The sequence below is a fragment of the Pempheris klunzingeri genome, chromosome 2 (genome assembly GCF_042242105.1).
Source record: "Pempheris klunzingeri isolate RE-2024b chromosome 2, fPemKlu1.hap1, whole genome shotgun sequence".
Lineage (NCBI taxonomy): Eukaryota > Metazoa > Chordata > Actinopteri > Acropomatiformes > Pempheridae > Pempheris > Pempheris klunzingeri.
This window is the reverse complement of record NC_092013.1, coordinates 15,253,280-15,267,360: the sequence shown is the minus strand read 5'-3', so window position 1 is coordinate 15,267,360 and position 14,081 is coordinate 15,253,280. Positions and strand designations below refer to the sequence as shown.

At 40.8% G+C, this 14,081-nt stretch overlaps 1 protein-coding gene across 1 annotated transcript in view; it reads left to right on the top strand.

The window, feature by feature from the left end:
* Window positions 1-14,081, top strand: part of atg7 (ATG7 autophagy related 7 homolog (S. cerevisiae)) — a 57,741-nt gene that overhangs the window by 23,858 nt on the left and 19,802 nt on the right. The window contains exons 17-18 of the mRNA XM_070849601.1: window positions 2,775-2,855; window positions 7,954-8,076. Coding sequence (XP_070705702.1) covers window positions 2,775-2,855; window positions 7,954-8,076 — 204 coding nt within the window. The remainder of the gene's footprint in view (window positions 1-2,774; window positions 2,856-7,953; window positions 8,077-14,081) is intronic.

Here is a 14,081-nt window from a genome sequence, read left to right as displayed (position 1 = left end):
GGATCTGATACACAACTTAGAAGATAGCATTATTTGTAACGGAACACCAAATTTTTAGGTGAGCAAAAGTATTGGAACAGATAGACTTAAAATACATTAACGTGAAGAGACTTAATATTTAGTTACAAATCCTTTGCTTGCAATAACTGCATCAAGCCTGTGACCCATTGACATCACCAAACTTTTGCATTCTGCTTTTGTGATGCTTTTCCAGGCTTTCACCGCAGCCTCTTTCAGTTGTGGTTTGTTTTGGGGGGTTTCTCCCTTCAGTCTGCTCTTTAGGAGGTAAAATGCATGCTCTACAGGGTTGAAGTCTGGAGATTGACTTGGCCAGTCTAAAACCTCCCACTTCTTGCCCCTGATGAACTCCTTTGTTGTTTTTGCAGTGTGTTTTGAATCATTATCTTGCTGCACCACGAAGGATCTCCCAATCAGTTTGGTTGCATCTTTCTTTAAATTGGCAGACAAAATGTTTCTGTAGACTTCTGAGTTTATTTTGCTGCTGCCATCATGTGTTACATCATCAATGAAGATGAATGAGCCCATCCCAGAAGAAGCCATGCAAGCCCAAGCCATGACATTGACCGCCATGACCTCCACTGTGTTTCACAGATGAGCTTGTATGTTTGGGATCATGAGCAGATCCTCTCTTTCTCCAAACTTTAGCCTTTCCATCACTTTGGTAAAGGTTCATCTTTGTCTCATCAGTCCATAAAACTTTGTCCCAGAATTTTTAAGCTTGTCTCTGGAGTTTTTGGCAAATTCCAGCCTGGCCTTCCTATTCTTCTTGCTAATGAGTGGTTTGCATCTTCTGGTGTGGCCTCTGTGCTTTTGTTTATGAAGTCTTCTGCGAACAGTAGACTGTGACACCTTCTCTCCTGCTCTCTGGAGGTTGATGCTGATGTCACCAGTTGTTTTAGGGTCTTTCTTTACAGCTCTCACAATGTCTCTGTCATCAACTGCTGCTGTTTTCCTCGGTCTACCCGTTCGACGTCTGTTACTGAGTACACCAGTGGTTTCTTTCTTCTTCAGGACATTCCAAATGGTTGTACTGGCTATGGCCAATGTTTGTGCAATGACTGTGATTGATTTTCCATCTTCTCTCAGCTTCACAATTGCTTGTTTTTCACGCATGGACAGCTCTCTGGTTTTCTTGTTGGTTACACCTCTAACTATAAATGCAGTCTGCACAGGCAAAACCCAAATCGGAAACTGAACGTAGACATTCAGTGCTATTTATTGTTTGAATAATCAATGTAACAGGACACACCAGGGCAACAAAACACACCTGTCAGTCACATGTTCCAATACTTTTGCACACATGAAAAATGGGTGGGTTCAAACAAAAGGTGCTAACTTCTAAGTTGTGTATCAGATCCAGATGTAAATACCTGGAAATAAAAGCTGAAATGTTGATCTCTTGTCTCATATTCATCTTTTGATGTCAAACCCAAATGTTTTCAGTCTACAGCAAAAATAAAGGAATTGGCCTTACTGTTCCAATACTTTTGGAGGGGAGTGTATCTCTCTGTGCAGTTCTGTGTAGAGCTACTGGTCTGTTCAAGTCCATCTCACTTGCCCACGCTCACCCATTGGTCTGACTCACTCATTCACTCACCCTTTGACTTGGTAATTCACCCTCTTGACATATTTGCACCACCAGTTTTCTTTTTCTCACATTCATGTTATGTTTACACTGCCTCTTACTGCAGTTCATATTTCAGTCTCTCTGTCCCTTTTTATTCCTCTCTTTGTATGTTCTTCAGTATGCCATTTTCATTGAAATGAGCAGCACATGGATGGGAAGATATAAAAGAAAAAAACATTTGTGAAATGAACATCTCCTTAAGGCTGTTGCAAAGTGAAGCACTGTACCACATTATGCTGTACTTGATTATCAGTGTTAGCCCGAGGTTACCTCACAGCCTGGACTGGTGCATACTGGCCTCATGAAGAGTGATTCAGAGGGGGGGCGCATGTAGATTTCACACAGTTTGCACCCAAATATCAAAGCCAAGAACTGAAGGCTTTTCATTTCACCCTGTTCACTGGCTGTGTGTTACGCAGTAATTGCTCACAAATGTTCAAGAAATTTGTCTGTTTCACCACCAGATGATTATAGTTAGGAAGTCATTTCATGCTCTGATCTACGTGCGTCACCAAAAAACGTAATGGGTTCAGTTTGTATATAAAAAAAAACAAAACAGGAGGATGTGGGTATAAGAGGAGGAGGGAAGCGATGAAAGGAAAATATTAATAATAAAATATATTTCAACATGTTTCACGAAAGAGTTTTTGGAGGGATTTCTTTAGGCAGTAATGAAGGTAATTAGCCATAATCATTGTAGCCATAAGTAGGAATGAAGGCTTTCAGCAGTGAATGATGTCCTGAAAATGTTTTACTGAAAAAAAAGCTGTTGTGTATCCAGCACCAGAGGGCGCTCTCTGCGTGCTTTTAAAATGTCGAAAACAGAACATCAAACTGCTTCCAAATCGTCAAACCCCAGATTTAATGTTTACTACTTTGCTACAAAGAATAACAGTATCAAAGGTACTTAATTCTCACAAATTGAATACTTTCTGTCCAAAATGCACCTGTTTAACATTCAACAAACCCACATACTGCTTATTTTTCTCTTGTGTTGTCATCAACTGATTAGAGGCCTATGTTGTGTTCGCATAATTTAAATTTGTTGTGTTTATGAATTGATATGATTGTGGTTTTGAAATGCTGCTGTGCTTTATTGTTCCTCTGTTTCATGTCTCCTCCACAGATCCGAGGCTTTCTCTCAAGGTTTGACAATGTCCTGCCTGCCAGCCTGGCCTTTGACAAATGCACTGCCTGCTCGCCTATCGTAAGTAGCATATATTTAACTGAATAGTTCAAAATATGTGTTTTCACGCCCACTTTGCTAGATGAAGACTGGACACAGATGGTGTTTTGACAGTAAACTCCAATCTGTAGGAAAGACTGAGAAATAATGTAGGTGCAGAAAAGCAGGTTCTGATTTACTTATCAGATTAGGTTCTGTTACTATGTAACAACATTGTTTTGAAACACAAATTGCAGCAGTGGCAGAAATAAGGGGATTCCCATCTTTCCCATTTCTGCATTGTTAAGTCAGTGGAGCTCTGTTGAAATGTTGTTCCTTGAGGAATACTGGAGACTCAAAACACACACACACACACACACACACACACACACACAGAAAAACTGGTAAAACCATATGGTAACAATCAAGCAGCAATTGTTACTTGATGTCAGTGACTGTCGTTTGAGTGGAATTAGCTCCCACCACTGCAGTGTATGGGTACATGCGCATGTAAAGATGGGTTGTTGAGGGGTCCACAAATCCCAAATTAGCCAAGTTGGGTGGGAGAAATTGCCTTCGTGTCTTTTCACCACATTGTCATTGGTCCACAGCCAACTGGCCAATCATTGCCCCAGGTGCCCCTGTGGTTAGCATCGTCCAGCAATGTGATTGGTTACATTGGTGTTCGACCAGGAGAGGGGAACACAACTTAAAGAAGGAGAAAGTTTAAAAAAAAAAAAAAAAAGGGAGTAAAAGAAGGGGGGAGGGGGGAAAGAGAGGAAGAGCGGGGCTAAAGAAAGGGTGTTGTGAGTGGAGGGCTGGTTCACTCTCTCTTTCTTCCCTGATCTCAATGCAGTCTTTGTGTCTATAAAGAGGTCATAAAGCCTCAGATCTATCACTCTCATGTGAAGGCAGAGTGAGAGAGACACAGAGGGAGAGGGGGTAGGGAGCAGGCTAGCTTGTACTCTGAAAGTGTAAAGTTTTCTCCACCTACGCTGCTTTTGAAAAAAAAGTATGAAGTTCCACCCCATCTTAAGGTGTCAAGTTTCTGCCTGTGTGACTGATGAGATTATCCGGTCTGCACGGAGGGCTCATAAGGTTTGATAGGGATTGGGTAAATCCTGTGCAGTCAGGAACAATGAACAACATGAGTTAGGAAAGACGATCCTCTGCTGAGGCAGGGATAAAGGTTGAGTATTGAAATTGGTGAATATGTTTTGATTCTGGTAATCCCACCCACACAGATTCTCTCTCTCTGTTCTGCATTTGCTTATCTGCCTTTCACTCTTTTCTTTTCTACCAGCTTACACCTACTTCACTTCTCCCTCTTCCCCTCTCCTGTCTCACCTTCTCTCCTCTCTTGCTCTCCCTCCCCCAGATCTCTCCTCCCTTTGTGTGTCCCTCTGTCCATCTATCAGTCCACTCACTGTAATGTGTCTGTCTTTGTCTTCTGTGTGTGTGTGGTGTGTGTGTGTGTGTGTGTGTGTGTGGTGTGTGCATGTGTGTGAGAGTGAGTGAGCGACTGCTGTCTGTGTGTATTCCTGCCGCAGTCAGCTGTGTGCTGCCAGGTCACTATGGAAACAAAACAATTCAGCCCCTGTCTGGGCTGGAGCAGTTCCTGTAGAGTTGGGGCTTTTCACTTAGTGTGTGTGTGTGTGCATTTCCTGGGGCTGCAAGCCAATAAAACTACACGCTAGAGAGTAAATCACAGCTGACGTGGCTTTGTCTTAAACTGTGCCAGACACCTCTTACTACAACTACTTGCACTAACTCTACCAAATATGCTACAACTATTAATAGGACATACATACATTTTTTATAATTGTAGTGCATAGTCTTGGAAAGTCAATGACTAATGTATATTAGTCAAACTTTGCATCCAGCACCTTAACCCATTAAGGTCTTGTGGATGTGAAATACCATTTATACATATAATTGACTTCCATTGATTTGTGATTGTGTTTCAGGATCACTCTGAAATCATGGCCTAAACTTCTGTGTGCTTTAAACATGTGCAAGTTAAAGTAGTGTTAAAATTGATTAATTGGCCTAATTTTGCTTAATTATACTTTTTAAAGCTGAATCAATCAGTCATTTAATTGATTTGCTGATTGACAGAAAATGAATGCGTAGCAATTTAATTAGAGGTGGAAAAAGCCAAATATTTTTTTGGTTCAAGCTTCCTAAATGTGAGTTGGACAAGTTGGACAAAACAAGTAATTTAAAGAGCTCACTTTGACCTGTGGGAATTACTTTCTGACCTTTTTATAGACTAAAAGACTCGGTTCACAGAAAATGATTGATCCCTAGTGGCAGCCCTAATATAGTTTTGTATTCTTTCATGTGAAGCCTGCCATGTAATTATGAATTAGGAATTAGTACTTTTTTTTCAGGAATCACTCAGTGTTTCGAAAACCCGAAGACAACTTTAATTGTAACTCGTAATGTTCTTCACATTAACACCAGAAATTATTTTCACACTAGGCACGATTTCTGCAAATGCCTAAACTCATTTTAGAATAGATTATAAATAAATAGAATATTTTATTTCCTATGTGCTGTTTTTACATATCCAGTACTGTAGCCATGTATGTGTTGCACAGCAATCACACAGCGTAAACTACACAGGAAATTATGAGCTTTGCTTCCTGTCAGGTGTGCTGATTCTCTGAAATGCCATACATGCAAGGCCTGAGGGGTTACTTAGTGAGTCAGCATGGAGTTTATGTGTTTTAAGGCAAGTGTCTGACCTGGAGTGTTGACTATACATGCATACAAGTCAAAGCCACTGAGTCACCAGAAACGGTTTACTCATGGTGCTCTACACAGTGCGTGTCACATCATGGCAAAACCACAAAGAACGTCAATTTCATTGATAGTTGTGCATCAGTCCAGAAACGCCCACCAGTGTTGTTTTCTGAAATGTTCGTTTACATCAATTCTACAATTCTACTACCAATAATACTGCTTAAACAATAAACAATAGTACCTTTATTGTAGCTCAAATAGTTACAAGACGATCTTAGTTCCTTAAAAAATGCTAATTACAGGATACAGTTTTATTTCATGTGACTTTTAAAGTTCATATCACAGATGCTTTATACTAACAGTCAGCTATGTCCTTAATGTGTTAAACTTAAGCTAAAAAGCGTCTCTGAGCCACCAGAACCACCCAAAGCATGTTTGATATGTCACACACACATACACAGTCTATACTGTATGATTATTTAACATTCACAGTGCAGATCCACAGACAACTTCAAAACAAAGACATCACCACAGTCAAATACTGCTAGAGGGTGGAGATTCAAGTGGCTCCTAAAGGCAGGAAGCTTTAGGACAAGTGCACATGTACATGCGTGTATCCCATATGTGTCTATACATGTGTCGCACACAATCTAATCCAGATGCTGATGACTCTGTGTTTGTAGCTTAGCTTAATTGATGCTATCCGTCAACAGCATGCAATCACTACTGAAACCCATCAGCGCCTGATAAACACAGCATTATCTTGTAAAAGTTTCTTCCATTCTGTTCCTGTTTTTACTGCACATTTCCAACGATGCCTTTGGTGCACTGGCACAGCTGTCACAGTGCAGTTTGTAATAGTCAGCGATTAGATGCTTCACTCCACTATCAAGTTTTTTCACCCTCATAAGAAAATAGTTGTACATTTCTGTTCAGTTCAGTTCAGTGTTCACGCTCAAAAACCTCTAAATACATCCAGCATTTGATGTAGATGCAACCTTTTGGTTGTAATTCACAGCCTCATTTGATTTTAATGTTTTTCTTTCTCTTTATTTTTCACTATGATATTCATTGGCGATAGTCCCGTATGTCTAATATTGATATGGACATAAGTGAATGATGTGTTGTGTGTGTGTAACTGTGTGTCCGTGTGCATTGCTCGGAGTGACTTTATTAAAGTTATCACAGGATCATCGCAGTTATCATGTTGCTGTCTGTGCCATGAGCAGCTATGTTTCAACAAAGTGGGTTTTGGCCGTTGGCGTCTCATGTAACGGATCCCATGGATGGAAGTGGAGAATCAAAGAAATAAAAGAGAGGGAAGGAAAGAAAAGAGAGGTTGAAAAGATGAACGAGGGACACGTCAGTGTGTTTTGTGTGCAATGTGTCTGGCTCCAAGACTAGACGCCAGGTCAGTCTGCGAACACACACACACATCGAGGCATTGAGTCACACAGTGTGTTGATGTCTGCGGCAGAGGTAACCCTACACCTGCAGAGGAGGGTCTGTGGGCGTCCATGAAAGGTTTGGCTGAGCCTAGGAAGGTAGTCAAGAGGGCAGAGGATTTGTCTATGTATTTGCATGTTTGGTGTTGTATTTGTACTGGTAGGAGATCAAGGTAAACATTTCAGTGTTATTGCTGAGGTGCTGATGTAAGGGGTGCGTTTTTTATTTCACTCCTTGAAAAGATTATTGTTATTTGCTTTTGACAGAAATTTGCCCTCTGCCATCTCACAATGTGTGTGTGTGTGTGTGTGTGTGTGAAGTCGTGCATTCGTGTAACTCTGCAAGTGGACGCCTCAGATTCAGAAAACATTAATGTTTGCCGAAGGAAAAAACACTTTTAGAAATGTCATGTTGGACGAGATGTAATATTTAAGTTGAAAGTGCTGTAAAAGGTGAAGACGTGTATTAATGTTGGGGGACTTTTCTTACCCTTGTGATGTATACCGTTTCAACTCCTGAGAAAATCGAAAGAGGTTTGAAAGGATCATCATCTTTCCTGCCAGCACAGGCTTTGACATTTACTCTTTCAGGTTACTTAAGGAAAAATGTCAGGAAAATTTTTATCTTATCTTTTTAAGCTTCTTCCATTTAAATGTAGAACTTGCTGCACTGTAAATGTAGCATTTATAATAAAGCACCTCACTAACAGCTAGTCATCTTTCTCTCTTTTTGTCAGCTTTGTCAATTAAAAAAGTGATGATCATGCTGATGAAATGTTTACAAATTGATATGAGTGGGAGTGTAAAACATCAGCATGTTGGTACAATACAGTGACACAGATGCCTTTAGTGTAAATATTTCAGTTGGAATGGATGTGTTGTATCAGTAGACTTCACCTTGCCTCTCAAATCACATGGAATTGTTTTTTTGTTGTTGTTTTGTTTAGGTCCTGGACCACTATGAGAGAGAAGGTTTCAGCTTCCTTTCCAAAGTTTTTAACTCTTCCCACTCATTCCTGGAAGACCTGACAGGGCTGACATTGTTGCACCAGGAGTCTCAGGCTGCAGAGGTAAATCACACATCCGTATAAACCTGCACACACACACACACACACACACAACCTGCTGCACTAAAACACACGGGCCGCAGTGTCAACATGTTCGTGGATGAAAACACAATGTCGCACTCGATGTATGCAAAACACTGTTTAGTTGAGTGTTAGAGTGTGTTTGATTTTTCTCTCTACCCAATTTTTAGAGGGAAAGCCACGTTGACGTTTATCTATTATGCAACCTTTTACATTTGATTTTCACTTTGGGGTTTTGGGTGAGGGGCAACATTGCCCAAATAACAACACTTTGAGCAGCTACCTAAACATAAAAAGCATTGCAGAAGCAAGGCTCCAGGAGCAAATGAAATTAGCCCTGAGATGCTGAAGGCTCAGGATATTTCTGAATGTCATGGGCTGTTGGTTCCCATTTTTAAAAAGGGAGAGGAGGTTGTGCTTGATTTATCACACTGCTGTGTCTCCCTGGGAAATCTTTATGCTGGAAATGAGGTTGGAGCTGATTGTGGAGCCTCAGATTCAGCAGGAGTAATACAGATTCTGTCCTGGTTGTGGAACAATAGACGAGCTCTTCAGTCCTGCAAGGATGCTGAGGGGGTCACCAAGGTGGTGCCTGGTTCACCAAGGTGAACCCAACTCCAAGTCTCAGAAAATCATATTTAGAAAATGGTAGAAATCCTTGGCAGGGAGCCGGTAAGACAAGGTACAATAGACAGATTAGTGCAGCGCTGTACTAGAGATTTGCAGTCAAGAGAGCTGAGTCTGACTGTGACGCTATCCGTGTACCTGCCAGTCCATTTGCCAATAAGCACAATATGAGACAGATTGAAGAGCTCACACATCGGAAAAGAGCTCAGAATCACTGCTCTGTCATATTGAAAGCAACCTATTGAGCCTCTCGGACCTCTGTGCTTTCTTGCTTAGCCTGCAGGAACCATGACCTGGGCCTGACTAACAGAAACAGTTACAGAAAATAGATGGCTAGGTAGAGCTTACTATGGTCTTTCAAGAGCTGAGAAAGTTTTATGACCTTGGAAAATCCATAGAGAAATCATCCTGTAATTTCATCATGCAAAACAGTTTCGTTCTCTTCTGGAAAGGCCTTTTGTATGAGTTGAATTGGTAGAATTTCTCTAATAAATGCTTAATAACAGATGCACTGTCTTGATTCAAAGGCAGAGATATTTTTGGCCGGTAATCTTCCGCTAATTATTCTGTTGCCATAGCAGCGTACAGTTGATGTCTATGGAACAACGAGCAGCATAAAGTTCCAACAAAAATGCAAAATACTTGGTGGTGGAATATGGGTGGTTTTCCTCAAGACTCCCCTCCGACATGAGGCAGAGGGAGGGGAGGGAGAGACAGAAAATGAGTGGGCGTGGGGTTGGGTCTGGTCCTGCCAAGCTGTGTGGGAAAATCCCACGTACTTTCTCCCCAACTCCCACTCATAACACACAGATGGAGGAGGGCAAGAGGGAAAGCAGGGGAAAGAGGAGAGGAGATAAGAGAAGCAGTGGATAAAAGAAAAGGAAAAGAAAGAATGGAAAAAGAAAATTATTTCTGCTTGCTCTGTCTTTGCCCGTCTTCTCTCCTCTCTCTCATCCCCCTCCTATCCTATCCTTATCATCCTCTCCATGTCTTGCAAGTGTTCCCTCCCTCTCTATCCGCCCCCCTCTCCCCGATGATGAAGTGTGTTGAAGAGTCTGGCGTAGGTCCCTTTCTCCTCAATCAGAAGATGGAGAGATTGTTTTGATTGCTCAGCCCACTAGCGCCAGAAGTCTTAGCGCCTGTTTCCTGTACACAGATTAGCTATTCTGAAAACTACTGCTCTTGGAGAACGTCCCTTCAAGTTTTTTTTTTTTTTTTTCCAATTCCAGGAAGGGACAGAAATTCTTCTCCCGCTCATGAAAGCATATTATTACTTATTTCATGCGGGAACCCACTAGAAAGAGACCTGTGGCTCATTTCAGGTCTTGACCCATATTTTAAGAAGCACTGGCTAGAAATAATGATAATGCTCAATGTAAAAATTAGGGGGTTAAGGGGTCCTTATGGGATGCTCTTTTTATGTGAGCATATCGTAATTGTATTCAGCTGTGAGTCATCATTGGATAGTTATCACTTCTAGTGGCTCTTTTAATGACACTTTTAGAAAACCTTCAGTTTACCTAATAAGGGTAAAGAGAGCCCTTCATCATCATCACCAACAATATCTGACTTTGTCCTGTATCATTTGTTTAGACGTCAGATGAAGGTCTGTGATTTTTAATAGAAATATACAACTAAATATTTGGGCATGGATTACTGTGGACTTAAATAACTTTATTTACGTGCATGCAAAAAGTTATTTTTACAATGTCCTCTTTCACTAAAGCAAAGTACTGAATTCATTACCGTGTGTGTATGTGTGTGTTCAAGTGTATGTAACCATTCTAAACTATAATCTACGTCACCAGATAGCAGTACTATGTACTTATGGCCTATTTTGGGCGAGTTTGTAACCTGAGAACTGCTTTTTATGCGGCGACCACAGGGTTTTGGGGGAGTTCAAGTTCGGTAAAAGTTTAGACTGACTCAAAGCTGTGTGTGTTTGTCTTTGTGTGTGAGCGTGCACGAATCTGTGTGAAGGGCTTCTTTGTGAGAACAGCCCTTCTTTTGGGATTTCATACTCCGGTAGGAGCATGGCAGGGAGGAAAATGTACAATAAAACATCTGGCAAATGAGTTACATGTAATGTGAAAGTTTGATGAATGTTTGTTGTAGTATGCAACATGTGGCATCTTTAACCCTCATGAGACCATTCTTGTTTGTGGCAAGGAAAATCAAACATGATAAACCATTTTTAGATATTTCTGGCATAATCTGAACCGGATTTTATTCTACAATTTGATATGGCCAGTCTCCCATGTCCACTGCAGTCCTTGTAACTATTACAGAGAGTAAGGCCTCAGTATACTTTAAACAAAGTGCCTGACAGGTTTTCTAACGGTGTCTGAAGTCTCCTTATCGCCGGCACAATTTTCTGACTTTTCAAAACAGACAATCTAAGACCTCCCAAGCAAAAGTACAGAGTTAGTCATTTCAACAAATGCCTCAAAACAACATATGTTTACATGACAAAGCCCTGTACCAGCTGTAGTAATTATGGCTCTTCAGTAATTAGTTTTAGAGGGCATGAATGAATGATGTTGTCCTGCACCCGATCAGAAAATGCTTGTATTTGCTGTTTTTAAAGAACGGTTACAAACAACAGGTTTGGTTGTTTTATTCAGAGCACAATCTTGAACAGTTCAGCAGTCATTCCCACTTCATGCAGCAATTGGCCAGGAGCAAAGGTATGAAAGCAGGCAGAGTTTGACCTTGTTTTTCATTCTTAATCACTTTTCATGTGTATGAATTGGGTAATGTTTGGGAGGAGGCACATGTTGGCCCACTCAGCCCCAGACCATGTTCATTCCCTGTCATCATGATGGTCTACAAGGGATATTTTAGGGGTTACCTGAACTGAACTCATCCTCACTTTGAGTTCACAACCATTTATTTAGCATCAAAACCAATATCAAACCAGGCAACTGTGCCGTAGTGTAGTTATATGTTAGCATGTCAGAACTGGGAATTGTCTTAGTCAGACAAATCGACGCACACAAACACTCAAAGAGCCTGAAAGGAAGTCATTGTCTGTACAGGATGCTTTAGCTCTCGTCTCGCGCTCACCCACCGTCTTTGGCTTGACAGATCAAGTTATATAACATACCATATGTAGTCACCCATACAGGCACATACAGTGGCCGGGATAATGATCAGGCTAATCCTTCATTTGTGAAAGAACAGGGGGACTAATACAAAAGTTAGATTCGGTTTTCTGTTCATTCTTCACAGTTGTATTCCTGTCGTCATTTTCAGTAAGCGATGCCATTTGCTTGCGTGCATTTGTGTGGTCCTGTGCACATTAGTCTGTCTAAGTGTGAATGCCCCATGCAGAGGATGCGTGACCCTCTCAGTACAATGGGTCTTTCTGAGGAGTTCATGTTCGGCTCTCTTCCACCTACTCCAACCGGCACTGCCAGTAAGTCACAAGATAAAGATGTTTGCGCTGAACTTGGAGGAAGAAGAATGTGTCACTTGTCACACTTTAATCCTTTTTTGGTTTGATCTTGTGACATGATTTGATGATGCAGGCCGTTTTATCATTTAGTGTAGTGTTTTTCAAGCAATTTTATGACTAAAACCCCATTTGGAGCAACAGATCTGTACTTTGTATGATTTTGTCCCACAGGATTTGGTACAGAGAGGGTTTGGATTGTGGATTTAGTGATGCAATAACACTCTTGAGGGTGTAACCTGTGATTGTACAACACCATCCTCTCATTGTCGTATTGTTAAATGAAATCATTGTAAAATTACCTCAATCCCTACTTATTAAAATGGTACTTTCCTTGAAGTTTCCACATCTGGGGCCCCCAAATCGGGAGAAACTTTTTTTTTTTTTTACTTCAGATATTCAGGGCGACTCATCATGAGTTCAGTGTCTTGCTCAAGAACAGTTCAACAAGACACAGTGACAGTTGGGAGTTAGTATCAATTACCTCTCAGAGTAATCTCACCAGTTTAGTTACCTTTAACTATTTTTTTTGGTTTTTGTCAGTTCTTGTCATATTTGGCATTATATTCTTTAGATAACCTTGATAACAATCTTAAAAGTCTTGACACGGTTCTCTTTTTGGACTCATTCATTAAAAAAATTGACACCTGTGTTTTTCCAAATCTGTGTTTGGCTGTTAGATAACAGCCCATGCGCCATCAGATGCCACTATTCATCACCTTGAGTCATACTAAAGCCACGAGGGAGCGGAGGCTACCCAGCCTCCCACGCTCGGCCCCGCTCTGGTCTGTGCTTCTCTACGTAAAACAGTGTGCTGACGATAAATTTGATTTAGTTACGTTGGCTCATCACCCAGCAGCTTGGAAAACACACAAGTGCAAGCATGTATGCACACACAGACACACACACACACACACACACGCACGGAGCAGCATGCAGTAACACAGACTCTCTCCTCTCAGCAGTCACATGCACTTTTCCTCCTTTCTACCTCTCTCACTCTTTCTCACCCCCACATAAACACACGCACACACTTGAGCGTCAGAGGGCCCCATGTATGTCAGAGCTTTATCCAAACACAACTACGGTTGCTACATGCTACAATTATTACCAGATGGACTCAGGGAAAACACATTAAATCTGCTTTTTCATTAGCACACTGCGCACCCTCCTGTGAGACAGAGAGATGGAGAGAGAAAAAGTGGAGGGGGGGAGAGAGAGGGGGGGAGAAGTAATTGATTTTTAAAAATTTGTTAAAAATTAGTTTTACCTTGTTGACCCTTGTTCATGAATGATTTCCATAATCTTCTGTTTTTAGGTCCCATGGAATCAGAAATGATTTTTTTGTGTTGCTACGGTTTCAAAACATCTAGTTTTATGCCTGTTTATATCAAAGTCCCACCCTTTTCTTTTTTTTTTTAAATCTGGCACTGGGGAGCACAGAGAGTCTATTCAATCAGACGTGATTACAGAATGTGATAAATATTTAGATTTAACCCTTTTTTTTGTTTAATATAATTGTAAATGAAATATCAGCTAATACTCAGATAAAACAAGGAAGATGAAGATGTCACCCCAGCCTTTTGTAAATGTAAGGGGCCCTTAAAAGGTTAGTACGTATAAAACTAGAGTTTAATATGGAGGTTAGCACACATTAACTGGCAGCTTTCATGTGTCAGTTTCCTGGAGTCGTGTAATTTGGCACTAATTATTTGTGAAGTAGAGAAAATGCTTAAGAAATAATTTCTAGTTTGTGTTGGTAGTTTTGTTGAGTTTGTTAACAGTTGTTGATTTCCAAAGAAATTCATTTAACCATTAGCTACTGGAAACTTTATTCTTCATATATGTTTAACTGCACGCTGCCTGAAGACATATTTCACACTTTTGTGTCCAGCGGATCTGCTCA